General features: G+C 45.4%; 1 protein-coding gene and 1 long non-coding RNA gene across 3 annotated transcripts; one reads left to right on the forward strand and one right to left on the reverse strand.

Moving 5' to 3' along the window:
* Positions 1-672: 672 nt before the first annotated feature.
* On the reverse strand, positions 673-7588 carry LOC108439391. Its single transcript, XR_001858757.2, has 2 exons — positions 7274-7588; positions 673-887 (listed from the first exon to the last, which is right to left on the reverse strand). It is a non-coding gene; the product is annotated as an uncharacterized LOC108439391 (long non-coding RNA).
* Positions 5342-11268, forward strand: sec22bb (SEC22 homolog B, vesicle trafficking protein b). Of its 2 annotated transcripts, XM_017717772.2 has the most exons (6): positions 5342-5564; positions 8161-8172; positions 8306-8415; positions 8662-8822; positions 8982-9128; positions 10254-11268. In XM_017717772.2, exons 1-6 carry the CDS (start codon positions 5490-5492, stop codon positions 10406-10408), a joined length of 660 nt encoding a protein of 219 aa, XP_017573261.1. In that variant the 5' UTR covers positions 5342-5489; the 3' UTR covers positions 10409-11268. The 2 variants fall into 2 exon arrangements, with proteins under 2 accessions (XP_017573261.1, XP_017573262.1); XM_017717773.2 differs by lacking the exon at positions 8161-8172 and having other exon boundaries at positions 5343-5564.
* Positions 11269-18390: the final 7122 nt, after the last annotated feature.

The raw sequence follows: 18390 nt of genomic DNA on the forward strand, positions 1-18390 counted from the left end.
ATGTTGATTCTTGGATGGTGGAGAAGAAAAAGACCATCTATGTTGAAATAATGACTTACAATGTTGAAATAACTCAACATAACGTCTTTTTTTGAGAAATGAAGTCACTATTCTGAGATACTAAGTAAATTTCAAGAAAATAAGTCATTATTTCAAGGTACAAGTCAGAAGTTTAGCAAAATACACTATACACAAAATGTCATTACTTTGAGATACTAAGTCACAATTTTGAATAATTGTTACTTAGATGTAGTATGTCATTATTTTGAGATTCTAAATCAAATTTTGGAGAAAATTTATTTCTTTAGACACGTAATTATTTTGAGATACTATGTCAAAATGTTGAGTAATTAAGTAATTAATTAGAAGTATTATGTAATTATGTTGAGATAATAAGTAAACATTTTGAGAAAATGTATTTTTTAGACATATGTAATTATTTTGAGATACTAAGTCAAAATGTCATCCCAGTGCTGCCCGAATCAGCTGAGAATGGGCTTCCATACCAAATATCTTGTGATCCTGGCATGTAATCTGTTTACTTATGTGGAGCCCCCCTCCCTCCACAAGATAGAACTGGCTTACACCAAACCCCCACGACTCCCCCTGGTTTCATTCCATTCCTCACAACTTTGTTGGTATTTTCCTCCACTCAGAGAAAAACACTTCCCCTCACATTCATAACAGAATTTATTCACAGTGTCAGTGTAAATAACATCTTTCAAAGCAACATGGTCGACACGGTGCTGGTGTTTCACATCCATTAAAAGATGTCGTAAGATGCTGAAGTCCACACATCTGCCTGGACTCGACAGTCACCCAGTAGAAGGAATTCCAGGAATCTGGTCTGGTTGTTCGTGGGTAAAGTCTGTCTCTGATAGAGTCCACTGCAGAAAAATGGTCTCGTCAAGTGAAATGATCTTAAGTGTAGTCTACTTATCTAATCTTTCTCATTTTGAGGTGGTTGTGTACTTATTATACGATTATCCAGCTTATTTCCAGAATTTTCCCTTGGCTTAGTAAAAGTATCTCATTATACTGCCAGACAATTTTGCTGGTTTCAGGCTCATTTCTTACAACAAGCACAAATATCTGCTAATATAGTGAGAAGACTTTACTTAATAAAATTACTTAACACATGTATAAATGCTCTAGAAATATGTTAAATAATATTAAATTAAGTTTACAACAATCTCAACAGGAGAAATATTAGATTTCCTGACTATATTTAAGATAATTGTGTGTGTGTGAGTGTGTGTGTGAGAGAGTGAGAGAGAGCAAGAGAGATAAAGAGAGAGAGAGAGAAAGAGAGAGATAAAGAGAGAGAGAGAGAGAGAGAGAGAGAGAGAGAGAGAGAGAGAGAGAGAGAGAGAGAGAGAGAGAGAGAGAGAGAGAGAGAGAGAGAGAGAGAAAGAGTGAGAGAGCAAGAGAGAGTGAGAGAGAGGGGGAGGGGGAAAGACAGAGAGATGTGGGTGGAGGCAAAGACAAGGAAAGAGGGGGAGAAAGATGGGGAGGGAAGAAGAGAGAGAGAGAGACAGAGTGGGGAGAAAGGAAAAGACAGGGAGAGAGAGGGAGAAAGGGGAGAAAGGCAAATACAGGGAGGGAGGAGAGGGAGGAAGATGGAGGGAAGTATTCGAAATGTAAATGTTTCCAGGTGCTCAGTCTTTAAAACCCACCTATTTGCCTGAATTAGACTGGCATCCTTTCTTTGCTGCATGTTCATTAAGACTTGGGCTCAGTTTCTGAGCTGCTGAGTGTTTATGTTGGTTGAACTGCAGCTGAACTGCAGATGGTGTGTGGAATTGTGTAGAACTGAGGCAAACCTCTGTCCCATAGATCATTGTTGGGGTGGGAGAGTCAGAGCACACATTATAATGCAATGCATTGTAGTGCAGCGCATTGTGAATCAGGATAATATTAACAGAAAATTAAAATACTTTTGTGGGCTGGGTAGGATTGTGGTACAGGCCTGATCGGGGCCTTGTTTTTGACACTTGGGGCCCAAATGAGTGAATATTAATTGTGCACTGCTGAAGTTTCATCTTGGAAGACTAAAGCCTTTTTAACTATAGAATAACAAATCTATATTAGACTGTATCAATATTATACAATTATTCAGTCTATTTCCAGACAGTTTTTCACTGCAGTGGCAGATAACTGGGTGATTGGGATGCCGGTTATATTGCATTTACAAACATGTTTGAAAATGAAGGTCAAAGACAGGAAAAGAGTCCTTCCTAACATCTTGCCCATGTTTCAGATAAATCTTTTAAAAATGTGCAGAGAAGATCTCCACAGACCCCTCTCACCCTGGATACCACCTGTTCCAGCTTCTTCCCTCAGGCCGGCGCTTCAGCCAGATTAGGGTTACCGGGGCCTCACCCTGGAGCCAGGCCTGGGGGAGGGGCTCTTCGATGAGCGCCTGGTGATCGGGCCTTTACCCATGGGTCCTGGTCGGGCTCAGCCTGAACAAGCCACTCTCTCATGGACCCACCACCTGTGGGAGAGGCGCTCATGGGGGTCCGGTGCAGTGTGGATCAGGTGGCTGCCAAAGGCGGGGGCCTTGACGTTCCAATCCATGGCTACTGAAAATGGCTCTCAGAACATGGAATGTGACCTCTCTAGCAGGGAAAGAGCCCAAGCTAGTGTATGAGGCTCAGCGATACCAACTAGATATAGTTGGGCTCACCTCAACACATGGTGGGGGCTCTGGAACAGATTCTCTCAAGAGAGAGGTTGGACTTTATTCCATTCTGGAGTTGTCCAGGGTGAGAGGCATTGGGCAGGAGTGGGCTTACTCATAGCTCCCCGGCTCATCGCTTGTACGTTGGGGTTTTCTCCGGTGGACGAGAGGGTTGTTTCCCTGCGCCTTCGGGTTGGGGAAGGGGCTCTGACTGTTGTCTGTGCTTATGCACCAAACGGCATCTCTGAGTACCCGGCCTTCTGGGAGACCTTGGAGGTGGTACTGGAAAGTGCCCCCTGTAGGGACTCCATTGTCTTGCTGGGTGACTTCAACGCTCACGTGGGCAATGACAGTGAAACCTGGAAGGGCGTGATTGGGAGGAACGGCCTTTCTGATCTGAACCCGAGTGGTGTTTTGTTATTGGAGTTCTGTGCTCGCCACAGTCTGTCCATAACAAACACCATGTTCGAACACAAAGATGTGCATAAGTGCACATGGCATCAGGACACCTTAGGCCGCAGTTCGATGATCGGTTTTGTAGTCGTGTCATCGGATTTGCGACCGTGTGTTTTGGACATCTGGGTGAAGAGAGGAGCGGAGCTGTCAACCGATCACCATCTAGTGGGGAGCTGGATCAGATGGTGGGTGAAAATACCGGACAGACCTGGCAGACCCAAATGTGTTGTGAGGGTTTGTTGGGAACATCTGGCAGAGGAACCTACCAGAAAGATCTTTAACCACATCCGACAAAGCTTTGACCGCATACCGAGGGAGGCCGGTGACATCGAGTCCAAGTGGGCCCTGTTCCGTGCCTCCATTGTTGATGCAGCTGATCGGAGCTGTGGCCGCAAAGTCGTAGGTGCCTGTCATGGCGGCAATCCCCGAACCTGCTGGTGGACACCTTGGGTAAAGGAAGCCATCAAGCTGAAGAAAGAGTCCTTTCGGGCCTGGTTGACTTGTGGGACTCTGGAGGCAAAAGATGGGTACCGAAGGGCCAAGTGGATCGCTGTTTCGGTGGTGGCTGAGGCAAAAACTCGGATGTGGGAGGAGTTTGGTGAGGCCATGGAGAAAGACTGTCGACAGGCACCGAGAAGGTTCTGGCAAACCGTCAGGTGCCTCAGGAGAGGAAAGCGGTTCCCAACCAACACTGTATACAGTGGGGCTGTAGGGCTGCTGACTTCAACTGGGGATGTCATTGGACGGTGGAAGGAGCTTTTTATCCTCACCACGGTCCTGGAGGGTGCCCAACCAGTTCGCAATGTGTTTTGTGGATTTGGAGAAGGCATTCCCTCAGGGGATCCTGTGGGGAGTGCTCTGGGAGTACGGGGTGAGGGGCTCATTGTTACAAGCCATTTAGTCCCTGTACAAACATAGCAGGAGCTTGGTTCGTATAGCCAGCAGTAAGTCAGATTGGTTTCCAGTTAGGGTTGGACTCCGCCAGGGCTGTCCGTTGTCACTGATTCTGTTCATAACTTTTATGGACAGAATTTCTCAGAACAGCCAAGTGGTGGAGGGTGTCTGGTATGGTGGCCTCAGGATTTCCAACCAAGGGAAGACCCAGGACACATTGGAGGGATAATATCTCTCGACTGTCTTGGGAACGCCTCGGTATTCCTCCGGAAGAGTTGGAGGAGGTGGCGGGGGAGAGGGAGACTTGGGCCTCTTTGCCTAGGCTGCTGTCCCCGTGACCCAGACACAGATAAGTGGATGACGATGGATGGATGGATGGATGGATGGATGGATGGATGGAAATGTTAAAATATTAAGCCACGTAACACTGTACTACACATTCTGTACTAATGAATTCGCATGGAACGGTATGACGGCGTTTTAGGGCCACTGTTAATAAACATAAAATTAGTAGACTTTGAGGATAAAGTTGTAATATTCGGAGTTTAAAGTGGGCTAACTGTAGGAGAGCTAACTATAGGGGGGCTAACTGTAGGGGGTCTAACTGTAAGGGGGCTAACTGTAGGGGGGCTGCTATAACGCGTTGGGGTCTCGGTTGCTGCACCAGCACTGGAGCTCCACTCACTCCCGTCTCTCTGTGGATCATTTTGATCTTCATTCTCACCGTCTGTGAAACTTCATGCCCTCTTTGAATGGGAGGAGATGTAGCCCCCGATAGCCGTGTAGACCACCCTGCCTGAGATTCTCCTTCAACAACACAGACAGACGGTTTCCTCCGAGTCCGTCTGGCTCTTTATTCTAGATAAACAGTTTTCTGCTCAGCCGGTTCAGCCGGTTCTTACACTAATACCAGGCTGGTGCTGATGAGCAGGAAAGACGGGGAGACTGAGGGATTCTTTATGGGTGAATCCATATGAAGGTGCAGCTCCACCAACTCAACGCCCCTCATTTAACACGAGGAGCTGCATTCACTTTGCAAAGCCTTTGGCCACAATATTACAACCATTCCTGGTATTAATGCCACTTTAATGTCGTAATATTACGACTTTTTTCTCGAAATATTACTGTTTTTGTCTTTATTAACAGCGGCCCTGTAAAGGTGTGGTAACGCCGGCGTGTGAAGGCGATTGGCTGTTGGTAGAGACGCCCCTCGGGTTGCCAGCGCGCGGAATTGGACGCTGCCTGCGTGTAAAATATGACGTAGCCGCTTCGACAGTAACCGGAACTAAAGACGCTCTCGAATCTTCCTCCGGAGCAATAACAGAGAAGCACAGGCTGCTCGCGTACATCCGGCCAGCTCAGCGCGTCGGTGCTGGTGAAGCGCGCAGAGAAACGCGGCGGCTTTACCGAGAGGCGCGGCAGAGACGGCGGCGGCTTTACCGAGAGGCGCGCAGACATGGTGCTTCTGACTATGATCGCTCGGCTGGCGGACGGGTTGCCACTCGCTGCGTCCATGCAGGAAGACGAGCAGGTGGGGTTTGGCGAGTTTTCGGGCCTGGCGGTGTTCGGTGGCGGAGCCGAACCGGTCACTCCGCTTTAGACCGCGCAGCGAAGCCACAGAACCGCCCGGGGTTCTGCGCTTCTCCTTCGAATTTTCCCGCTCCACCTTAAATGCTACATGTAAGAGCTGGACCATTTAAGGTGGAACGGGACAATTAGAGCAAGAAGCAGGTGAACGGAATGCGCAGCGGTGGAGATGAAGCGCCGGTCTGAGTAATCGTGATCCGGTCTGTCTGTGAAGGAGCTCCCCGTTTAAACGGCGGCGCTCGGCGGTCCGGGCGGCTCACAAGAGCTCGTCGTGACGTCACATGGCCATTATGGCCTGCGAGGTTGAGAGGTCAGTCTGAGCCTCGCTGCTCAGACCGACGCGTGAACCTTTTACCCCTAGTCCGTTTTTTGGGGACAGTTCCTCCATCCGTGGAACCCCCCCTCACTGGCTGGTGAAGAGCGTGCATGTGCATTGATGGGGGTCCAGAGGAAGCTCGAGGCCTTCTTGCACTCAGAGCACATCACGGTGCCCTTGGTTGGACGTCTGCCTGTGGTCAGCGAGTCTAGTGCATCTTGTTGCTTATCGAGGTCCGCTTTGGCAGGGAAGGGCCGTTTTCTTGGCGTCCAGACTGACCACTGCTGCTTGGCAGTGGGACAACGGCAAAAAACAGCCATAAGGAAATAAACCGATACGTGCCGGGAAACGGAGGAGGACGCCTGGCGTACTGGCTTCAGAATGCTTAGAAGAAAACCTTTCATTAGCTTTTAAAGAGAGGCGGGACGGGTGACGCCGTCGCCTCACAGCAAGAAGGGCTTGGGTTCGATTCCCTGGCGGGGCGACTAGGTTCCTTTCTGTGGGAGTTTGCATGTTCTCCCCCTGTCTGCGTGGGGTTCCTCCCACAGTCCAAAGACCTGCAGTCAGGCCAGCTGGACATGCTGAATTGCCCCTGGGTGTGGGTGAATGTGTCTGTCTGCCCTGCGATGGGCTGGCAACCTGTCCAGGGTGTATCCTGCCTTCTGCCTGGTGACCGATGGGATAGGCTCCAGCACCTCCCACGACCCAGAAGGAGAAATGGCTTAGATGTGTGTGTGTGTGTGTGTGTAACTCTTAAAGATACTTTGAACTTTACACACTTTCGTAATCCGTCTCAACTCGTTTATTTGTAAAGCACCCATCATATACTGCAGTCATTCAAAGTGCTTTACAAATAACAGATAATTAACACACAGATAACTACAATCCCAATATCTGTGTTCACACTGATTTCACCGTTTATTCTGTTTGTTTTCTTCTTAACCTAATAATTTAAGTGTATATACTAGTATGTATTAATTATTACTGTGTGAATATATTTATACAAGGTTGTTTGTTGTTTTTTCCCCCCTAATGTTGTTTTTAGTTATGATGTAAAATGTTGAGTGTCTGTAATCCTGTATCCACGTAGACCCATAAATACAGTACATTTACACAATAGTCATTGAATTAATCAAATTGTAAATTGAATTAGGATAGCTAAGGGAGGCACAGTTTAGATCCGAAGCTGCAATCGCGAAAGTTCTGCAATGCACCAACAAAGTGGCAGCGGAGGGGATGCATGCACAAAATAGTCCTGTGGCATTTTGTTTTGCTCCTGTGCCACGTGCCCTTTGGCATCTCCTGCTTAAACAGAGACAGAGTTTTAACTTACTTACTCATAGCAGGTGGATAGAGTAATGGATAATACCACCACGCCTCACTCTGGAGTGTTGGGGTTCAAATCTCTGGCAAGAGCCCTCCTTATTTCAGGCTTCCTAAAATGCTACATTCACGTTACGAATCTGATCTCTCTGACTCGATGGTTCACACTCGTTTAGGTCAGAGACTCAAATCCGTCATTAAAGTGATGAACCGGCTCCTGAAATGAGCCTCATGAGCTCCTCCTGCTCAGTAACGTCACGTGACTGAATCACTGCATCATCAGCACAAACTAACGAGCAGAACGAGCTTCGCTGAGAAGATCATTAACTCTGATCAGCTCTCAGCTTCATCATTAGAGCCAGACGGAGGAGGAAAATGTGAGATGAGCTGCTTTTCCACCGTTTACAGGCTTTAACGTCTGTTCAGCGCTGCTGCCATGGTAACGCTGAATGATGACGCAGCGGGAATAAAGGACATGAATTCCGATCTGAGCGTCACATTAAGGTCACAGGGCCACGAATCGGATACGTAACTGATCTAGGACCACATATCAAAGTGGCCCAGGTCGCATTTGAAAAGATCAGATTTGCGTCCACACAGCCCTGAAAACACCAGATCTGAGTCACAGCAGGGCAGAAAATCAGATTAGTGCCACTTCAGCCTGGTAATGTGAATGAAGCCAGAGTCCTTGGGCAAGACTCCTAACACTAGGTTTGCCTTCATGTTTTCTAGATGGGTCTCCCAGTGAACCACTGTCCCCAAATAGTAATGTCTTTGCACAGGCCCTGATCAAGCCTCTTCAGTAGCACTGGTGAAAGCTTTTGTAATAATAGTTAAGAGCCTGAAATTAGTTCTAATATCTTTCCTTTCCCTTCTGTTTTCTTTTCTTGCGGCCATGAAGGGAAATGAGAAGGTTTGTTCACAGTTTTGTCAGCTATCCTTGAAAACATCACCTGTTTACAATTCATAAGTATGTAATGAAGAGCATAGAGAGATTACTCTTTCTCTGGGTTTGTGTGTTCAACTGTGCTCTGGTTTGTGTTCAGATGGGTCGGGACCTGCAGCAGTATCAGAGCCAGGCCAAACAGCTGTTCCGGAAGCTTAATGAACAGAGTCCCACCCGCTGCACCTTGGAGGCTGGCACTATGGCTTTCCAGTGAGTATTCCAGTGTTTCTGTGCAGCGTAAGTTCAGTACAATAAGCTGAACACTTGACTGTCCTGTTAAATAGTCTCACATTTTAGCTTAAGGAATCCGCCTTAACTGCTTTATGAGAAACTTGGTTCTTTAGCTTCGTATACGAAACCTGGGTGTGATCTTGGCTCTGAGCTCTGTTTTACGCTGCATGTAAAGACGCCTCAGAATGCGCTGCTAGACACTGCCATCTATACGTGTTTCCAAAGCTACGTCATAGAGAAGGGGGTGTGCTACCTGGTGCTGTGTGAAGCAGGATTCCCCAAAAAGCTGGCCTTCGCTTACTTAGAAGACCTACAAGCAGAATTTCATGAACAGCACGGGAAGAAAGTACCCACTGTGTCCAGACCGTACTCCTTCATTGAGTTTGGTAAGGCTTTATTGATTATGATGACCATTCCCCTGAACAGTTCTAAGATATGTAATAACTCATAAACTCAGGTTGCCATTAAGTCTAATGCCTGTGCTTGAATTTAACCTGATTCTTTCGCAGCTTAAGCACTGAGTACATTTACTTTTCTACCCACAGACACGTACATTCAGAAAACGAAGAAGTCTTACATCGACAGCAGAGCGCGCAGGAACCTCAGCAACATCAACACGGAGCTGCAGGACGTGCAGAGGATCATGGTGGCCAACATCGAGGAGGTTCTGCAGAGAGGAGAGGCTTTATCCGGTAAACACTGCTTATGCGCTCAGTGCTGTGGTTTCAGCAGGGCAGAAAACAGTGGCCTGTCCAGGATGCTTATGTTCTCTGCTTCTTTTATTCCTTTTATTTCTCAAACTATTTAATTCATTTAAAAAATGAACAGCTTGAATATACTGAAATGTGTAGACTTCCATTTTAAAGATGCTAAATTAGTGTATCACATTCATTTATTCCTTATTCTCTGTAGTAATACAATGTTAAATTATGCTGTATTGGTCAAAAAGCTGTTGGGTTCTGTACTTTTACCACTGCTAGTAAAAAAAAATGTAATGGCAACCCAGAGCAAATGGTAGAGATGTGGGTTTTGGTAGCTTCCGTAGTACCAAAAAGTAGCTTACCAGGAACAGTGATTGCTGACTGGGGATTTAAATGTGAACCGGTCCTCATAGTGAGACACAGCTTGAAGAAAAACTGCCACACCTTAACTTACCATGCATGCTACACTAATGAATGCCCTTCCAGTGGTGCTGGGCTATTTTCACTCTTCACTATGATAGAATGCGGTTTTGGACACAGCCAAGCTGTCATTTTCTGTATACATGGTTCCCTGTCTCAATCCTCAGCACATTTGGATGATTTCCCTCCTCTAAAATATCAAAATACTAACCACACACAAAATACAAATAAATGCGCACCCCTTGTCATAGCATTTTGTTGATTTTCTAAGTGAAAGGAAACGATGAAACGCATCCTCTGCACTCTCAGAAATTAAGGGAGTAAATTTTCACTGGGGCAGTGCCCTTCTTGTCACTGGGGTGGGACCCTCAATGGTCCATCTCGGTAGCTTTAGTCAGGGAGCATAACTGCACCATAATCCACTGAAATTATGTTTGTGTTGACTCATGTGTGAGCCCTCCTTTTTCAAGAAATTTCGCCATTTTCTTTTGGCAAATTACAGAATGGTGTGTTAAAAAGAGGCAAGAATTCAAGCAGAAATCATCCTGTTTTCTGGATGTTTCTTCTATTTTCTATCCTATTTTTTCCAAGAAACCTAAAAAGATAGCAAAGCATGCCTCTTAATATGCAGTTAATGCCGACCTATGTAAACGTTTGGTCTCTCTCTCTCGTCCCTCTCCCTCTCTACACCTTCAGCTTTGGACTCAAAGGCCAGCAACCTGTCCAGCCTGTCCAAGAAGTACCGCAGCGACGCCAAATACCTGAACACGCGCTCCACCTATGCCAAGCTGGCAGCTGGCGGCGTCTTCTTCATCATGCTCATTGTCTACATACGCTTCTGGTGGCTGTGAGGAAGAGGAGGAAGGAGGAAGAGGGGAGGTGTGGCAGACTCTGAGGACGCAGCAGGCGTTCAGGAGGAAAGTGGACCCAGTCTTAGTCTTAGTCTGCATGGAAACGCTCCTCCCTTCCTTCAAAGACTGTTCAATCCGGCACTTTCTCACCCCATAGCCCGTAGGTTAACCTACGAGATTATGGCCCGGTTTCCTGGACACGTGTTAAGCCTAGACTTGGGCTCCGTTGTATTGTAACCTGTTTAGTCAAGGTTTAGGTTTAACTGTGGTCTGGGAAACTGGCGCTATATGATTTATTAATGTTCTATGTTTTATTAACAACTGCTGTTTTGTGTTCTCTGGTGAGTGAGTGAGTGAGTGGAGATGTTTGTGACTGAGAACGTGAGAAACTTGTTCCTATGTATTCACAAACTCGTCTGAGGAATCCGCCCAGTCATTGTGACCTGAACCTTGCATACAGTAGAGCTCCCCCTAGTGGACAAATGAAATCACTCACTGACATATTTCACCGCGTTTCACAATCCGTCTCAGAGGAGCTGGAAGGCGATGAAGTCACTGGGTGGTTTCATCAACAAAATTTGTGACTCTCTCTGGATTTTGTACAGAGTGAGTCACACATTCGACAACTCATTCACTCGTTCACTCACTCACTCCCACACTCCCTCACTGGGCCTCTGAATGGACTGTTTGCGGTTTTCTCGCTCCACGTTCACGCCTGCCTGGCCGGCTGTTCGGCAGTTAAACATTCAGACGTGCCCGCAGCTTCATGTGACATCAAGGTGAGGTCTAAAAGGAAAAGAATAGCGAGAACTCTTGGCTTACTGTTGCCGCCGGTGTCAATAAAGCGGTTCAGAGTTTGATGGCTCGTCGGCTTTCATTTGAATAACGACTTGAATATAACATCTGTTGATGTTGATGCATTTCAAAATTCAGAACATGTTACCATGGTAACTAATCAAATGCACAAGAAACTGAACAGAAGAAACCAGGGGGAAAAACACAACTTGCGGATCTCAAACAAATGAAAACGTAAACTTGGTTTTCAGCTCTTTTACGAACAAGAGCAGCGAGTACAAATGTTACAACTTACCCCTTTGGTGGAGTTAAAAGGGAATTCCATGAATTTTTTTCTTAGTTCTTGTACAATTCAATCAGTGAGATGTAAACAATCTTTTGAGTGATTTGGTGTGAAATGCTTGATTGTAGAGAAACTTACAGACTCAGATTTCTTTAAAGTGGTGGTGATTGGAACCAGAGGTGCATGTCTACAACACAAATGCAGCCATTCTGCTGGAAAAGTGAACCTACGCAACTTGTTTTATATGCAATACCAGTAAAGGTAAAATAGTGGTAGTCTTTTAGAGGCATTAAAGGTTAAACTCTTTAAACGTCTGGTTCCTATCAATACCACTGCCAACAATTCTGACCTGGCCCGTTTCTCTAAAATGGAGCCACACCAAACCACTCTGAATGGGTTTGTTTACATCCTAACCATTTAATTGTGTAGGACATTTGAAAAATCGATGGAGTCCGGCTCTTTTAGAGGTATTAAAGTCTTCAGACGTCTGGTTCCTGTTTTCCTGGTTCCTGGGTGTTTCACTGCACGGATGGGTTAAACGCAGAGGTCTAATTCCACAGTGACAAATGGTTCTCAATTCTAAAATTCTGAATTCTTTAAACTTGCGATGCTACGGTCAGCCACTAGTAGTCGCCAAATGCCAACAATTGTGCTCATGAGGTACTCAAAAAAAATGTTGACTGAACTCGACGCATAACTAAGAAAGAGGACGGAAGAAGAGAGTGTTGCGTCCATGACTGCTTGCGATTAATTACAGAGGAAGCTCTTCACCTCTTCTTGCTGTGTGAGCGCAGGAAGTGGGCAAAAAAAAAAAAACAGAGAAGCAGACAAGCAGAGCGAAACCGCAGGGCACAGGCTCAACTTTTCACCCTTGGGCTTCTGCAGAAGTACAGCCGGGCACGGACAACTTCAGCTTTCTGTCTCCACAGAGCGACACTGAGCCTTTTTACCGCCCGTTTGCGCTTTCAGTATCTTCAAAACGTCAACGTTTAGTGGGTTTGGAGACATTTGGCCGCAAAAAAATGCTACGAGGGCCAAGTCAGCTTTTCATCCACCAGTTTTATGCTCGAACTTTCCGTTCCACCTTAAACGGTGCAGCACCTCCGCTCTGGCGCCGGCAGGCCTGAGTGAGAGTTGCTGTGGCATTTAAGGTGGAACGGGAAATTCAAGTAAGAAGCTAACTAAACCTTCTTAGAAGCATTTCCCTTCTTAAAACTTTTTTAAAGAAAATGTGCAAGTTAAAGAGGCCCCATAAAGACAGGAATACAAGTTTGCTTGAGTGTGTGTGATTCTCCTTCCCTTTTCTACACAACTATAGTGTGTCAATCTCGTGCTTATGGGTAAAAACGTGATGGGGTGTTATAATTTACCACACTGCCTCTTACGTGTTTCACACGATTCACAGAATATTTCAGCGCCCACCAGAATGAATACGTTATAGGCTGTATTGCAAAAATAAGGCCATTAATCACATTCAGCGTAAATAAAGGGATACTTCATTAAAACCACCTCCTTTTTATGCTCACTGTCCATTTAATCAGCTCCACTGACCATATAGGTGCTCTTTGTAGTTCTACAGTTACAGACTATAGTCCATCTGTTTCTCTGGTATTTTGTTACCCTGTTCTTCAGTGGTCAGGACCCCCATGGACCCTCACAGTGCAAGTATTATATTGGTGGTGCGCCATTCTCAGCACTGCAGTGACACTGATGTGGTGTGTTAGTGTGTTGCGCTGGTGTGAGTGGATCAGACACAGCAGGTGCTGATGGTGTTTTTGATGACATCTACAAAGTGGACCAGCAAGGCAGGGGTGTCAAATAGAATGGACAGTAAGTGGACACAAAACTCCAGCAGCACTGCTGTGTCTAATCCACTCGCACCAGCACGTCAGTGTCACCGTAGTGCTGAGAATGACCAAAGTTAAATTCCAAAATAAAAGTCTTGAGGAGATAGAAGACTAGGTAGAACTTGTTTGCAGGACAGTAATCTGAGTATGGGTCATTCATGGGTCCAAGGGTGGACCAGAAGTGGCAAACAGTCACAATCAAACTGGCATGCCGATATATGCTTGTTATCTGGGTTAACACTGCGCTGTCTAGAGTTAGCTTTAGCATTAACACATCTGAGGGGGCTGCGTCTGTCGCTAAAACCTCCTCCTTAGACATGAAAACCAGCCACTTCAATGTTAAACGACAAAAGAGGTTCTTAGTTTTGCATTTTGTCAGTTTCCTGTGCCAATACAACAAATGTGTTTCTAAAATGTTTCTGTGTTCAGCTGCGTTCTCTCCTAGAAAAACTAGCATAGACCAGAATGGCTGGCCACCAAGAAAACTGGCATAGACCAGAATGGCTGACCACCAAGAAAACTAACATAGACCAGAATGGCTGACCACCAAGAAAACTAACATAGACCAGAATGGCTGGCCACCAAGAAAACTGGCATAGACCAGAATGGCTGACCACCAAGAAAACTAACATAGACCAGAATGGCTGGCCACCAAGAAAACTAGCATAGACCAGAATGGCTGGCCACCAAGAAAACTGGCATAGACCAGAATGGCTGGCCACCAAGAAAACTGGCATAGACCAGAATGGCTGGCCACCAAGAAAACTGGCATAGACCAGAATGGCTGGCCACCAAGAAAACTAGCATAGATCAGAATGGCTGGCCACCAAGAAAACTAGCATAGATCAGAATGGCTGGCCACCAAGAAAACTGGCATAGACCAGAATGGCTGGCCACCAAGAAAACTAGCATAGATCAGAATGGCTGGCCACCAAGAAAACTAACATATGTTGTGGATGCTGATGGCAATGCTGGGTGACCAGCAAAACAAGCACCAGACCAGCATGAAATGTTTCTGCTGTTGTTTTTAGCAGGGCTATCTAGCCAGCTAGCGCTAACAGCTGTTTAAATATTCACTTGTGCCACCATTTATTCTTCTTTATTCTGTCAATTACACCTCATGGGTGACTTTATACAGCCAGAATGATGCAGCATACCAAGTGGAGTATTCGAATGTGTTGTGTGCAGCTGTGATTGTTCATGGTATAAAGCCAGCCTTAGCATTAGCTCATCTGTGGGGCTACCTTCTCCTTAGACATGAAACCCTGCCACTTTAATGTTTAATGACTAAAGAGGTTCTTAGTTTTGCATTTTGTCAGTTTCCTGTGCCAATACAACAAATGTGTTGACTGGCTAGCATATTGGAACGAAACCTTGTATCTCCATTTTTGTTGTTTTCCAGTTTTCGACATAATTTGAAAACGCTTGTTGCTCTTTACAGTTGTACATTTCATGGTGTATGGACTACAAGATAAGGCCTAAAATGACTTTGGAAAAAATTCTGGTTCCATTGACTTCCATTAAAAATGAAGTTTCCTTCTCCTGTAAAGTAAAAATTTTGGAGAGCTGAGGTTTTGTTCTGACAACAGCGATATGATGTGTTGTGGATGCTGATATGCTGGTCAACCAGCATGGCCAGAGCAGCACTAGGCCAGCATGAAGAGCATGACGGTTTCTGCTGTTGTTTTTAGCAGGGCTATCTAGCCAGCTAGCGCTAACAGCTGTTTAAACATTCGCTTGTGCCACCATTTATTCTTCTATATTCTGTCAATTACACCTCATGGGTGATTTTATACAGCGAGAACAATGCAGTCAAAATCACGAGCTGCTGATTTGGCCATCTAGTAAGATGATCAAACGTGTTGCGTGCAGTTGTGATTGATCAGCGTGTAAAGCTAGCCTTAGCATTAGCTCATCTGAAGGGATGAAGGGCTAAAACCTCCTTATTGGACATGAATACCCGCCCCCTTTAGCATGGAGTGGCTAATTTCCAAACATGATTTCCAGCATCCATTTTTCGTTCTCTTTAAATTGGCCTACGTTGCATATTTTGTTGGTTTTTAAACAACGTACAGTACAATTTCCCTCAGCAGTGAGTTTATCACAGTATACATTAGAATAAAATCGTATTCATAATTCAAATAAACAGAAAAACAGAAAGAATTTCTTGGGTCCATATTTTTCCTTGACACCTTCACAGCCGCCAAAGACAATCGTTAATATCATTTACATTACCAGAGTGACTTACAATTTGATCATTTTACACAATTGGCCTGACTGCATGTCTTTTTGGACTGTGGGAGGAAACCGGAGAACCCGGAGGAAACCCACGCAGACACGGGGAGAACATGCAAACTCCACACAGAGAGGTCCCTGGTTGCCCGGCCGGGGAATTGAACCCAGGCCCTCCTTGCTGTGAGGCGACAGCGCTACCCACCACGCTACCGTGCCGCCCATCATGAGCTCGATTTACTGAGCACTGATTGGTCAAACCAGGAGCTGCTTTTTAACTACATATAATACTGTAATACTGGGCTTCCTCGAGGAGAGGCTTGGAAATGGTTAAACAAACACACTAATATCCAGAAAATCACTGTTTATTTTATATATATATAAACTACACAAATAAATAGATTTTGGAAATGTGTCTTGGGTGCCTAAGACTTTCACACAGTACTGTACTTCTACACTCAGCATCTTATACAGCCACTTTACAGTCACGTCCTCAAGAGAGTTTGGGAGTCACACAGACCTGTTAAAAGCTGTTAAAACACTCTTTGATCTAAACGATGACTAATACTTAATATAAATAAATCTCATAAGGGAAGCTTGCCGTTGTAAATCTGAGTAATTTGTTGTTTTCAGGTTTTGAGTGAACGCTGTAAGTTTGTGGCTTCATGACTGAAAACAGAACAGTCAAAAACGGCTTGTTTCAGTGTCTCGTAGAAATGTACAGGATGTGATGCTTATCTGTGCAAAAAGGTACCACATCAGTCTCTCTCTCTCTCTCTCTCTCTTTCTCTCCCTCTCCCTCTCTCTTTTCAGTTCATTGTCCTCCCTTCTTTACATTACATGGCCAAAAGTATGTGGACTTCTAATTAGTGGTTTTAGCTACTTCAGCCACACCCATTGCTAACAGGCGCATAAAATCTGGCGTGCAGCCCTCCAAACTTCATAGCCAAACACCGACAGTAGACTGTTTCACAATGAAGAGTTCTTTGTGTTATAGGGTGTGCCACCTTTCTGCCCGGCTAGAGCTGCTCCAGTCAACAATAAGTGCCAATGTCGTCTAGGCCAGGGGTCAGCAACCCAAATGTTAAGAAGAGCCATTTTGTCTTTTAAACAAAAATCAACCAGCTGGAGTGATTATAAACACAAACAAGTCCATTTATTTCTAAATGATCCATATCTGTTTTAAATCTTTCTCTTTGCCTTTTTGTTAGACACTAGCTGGGCAAGATTATTGTCTGTGTTGCTATGGTGACCAGCAGTCTGCGCTGGTCTTCAGGGTTAAAGGGTGAATCAGCAGTTCTACATTAACTCCAGCGTTTAAGACCATTTACTGTTAAACTGTGTTGAAGGATCAGCAGAGCTTTATTTTACTGTAAAGGAGGATTATTTTATTATAACCTACTGATCTAATTCAGCTGGGGAGCCACAACAGGGCAGTAAAAGAGCCACATGAGGCTCCCTTGCTGCATGTTGCTGATCCCTGGTGTTGGAGCTCAATCATGAAGTGTTGAGCTGCACAAGTACAAGTTACATACATACTCTCTCTCTCTGTCTCTCTCTCTCTCTCTCTCTCTCTCTCTCTGTGTCTCTCTCTGTCTCTCTCTCTCTCTCTCTGTGTCTCTCTCTGTCTCTGTGTCTCTCTGTCTCTCTCTTTCTCTGTCTCTCTCTCTCTCTGTGTCTCTCTCTGTCTCTCTCTGTGTCTCTCTCTGTCTCTCTCTCTCTCTCTGTGTCTCTCTCTGTCTCTCTCTCTCTGTCTCTCTCTGTGTCTCTCTCTGTCTCTCTCTCTCTCTCTCTCTCTCTCTCTGTCTCTCTCTCTCTCTCTCCCTCTCTCCCCGCTCTCTCTCTCTGTCTCTCTCTCTCTCTGTGTGTCTCTCTCTCACTCTCTCTCTGTCTCTCTCTCTCTCTGTCTCTCTCTCTCTCTCTCTCTCTCTCTCTCTGTCTCTCTCTCTCTCTCTCTTCCCTCTCTCGGTCTCTCCCTCTCTCTTATACTCCCTCTCTCCTCTCTCTCTCACTCTCTCTCCTCTCTCTCCTCTCTCTAGCTCTCTCCTTTCTCTCTCTCCCTCTCTGCCCTCTTTACCTCACTCTTTCCCCCCTCTCTTGTTCTCTCTCTCTCTCTCTCTCTGTGTGTGTGTGTGTGGTCTGAAGGTTTGCCCCCTTGGCCTCCGATCAGTCAAAATGGTGAAAGTGACAGTGCTGCATCTGCTCACGTGCACCAGCAGGTTGCTAAGCAACCACTGTTTCAGGTACAGATGACTCAAAAATAGATGAAAATAGGAAGCAGAGTGCCAGTTATTTCAGTTAATGTGAAGAAGAGACAGAGAAAAAAAAAGACAAAAACATTCCCCAAACTTTTTTTCTTTCCTGATGATTCATAATCATCAGAATAACTTTTCTCCCTGTTGTTCTATTTTTCTTTTATTTACTTTTCTTTTTATTTGTTTTTCATTCATACCTAGTACTTAGTTTGCTTTGGTCATGAATGAAGAAGTAGCAGTAGAGAGAGAGAGAGAGAGAGAGAGAGAGAGAGAGAGAGAGAGAGAGACAGCGTTAAGGAGAGAGAAAGAGATTTATCAAATGAACTGGTCACTCCTCACATTTTTTCTTGCCCTAGTTGCATTCTCTCTCTCTCTCTCTCTCTCTCTCTCCCCCCCCCTCCCTCCCTCCCTCCCTCTCACCCCCCCCCCCTGTTACCATGACAGCAGAGACTGCATGACAGTCATGTGAAAACGAAGCTGATTGGATTAAAATACTTTGTATGATCAGGGGTCGTGAAAAGAAAAGTGACGTACAGACTCAGAGTCAGAGTCAGAGCCTTCCTCTGAAGT

The sequence above is a fragment of the Pygocentrus nattereri genome, chromosome 28 (genome assembly GCF_015220715.1).
Source record: "Pygocentrus nattereri isolate fPygNat1 chromosome 28, fPygNat1.pri, whole genome shotgun sequence".
Taxonomy (NCBI): Eukaryota; Metazoa; Chordata; class Actinopteri; order Characiformes; family Serrasalmidae; genus Pygocentrus; species Pygocentrus nattereri.

Coding starts and splice junctions, on each gene's coding strand:
- sec22bb (XM_017717772.2), top strand. CDS start 5,490: ATGGTGCTTCTGACTATGATCGCTCGGCTGGCGGACGGGTTGCCACTC. Junction 8,823..8,981: donor GTACTCCTTCATTGAGTTTG/GTAAGGCTTTAT, acceptor TTCTACCCACAG/ACACGTACATTCAGAAAACG. Junction 9,129..10,253: donor GAGAGGAGAGGCTTTATCCG/GTAAACACTGCT, acceptor CTACACCTTCAG/CTTTGGACTCAAAGGCCAGC.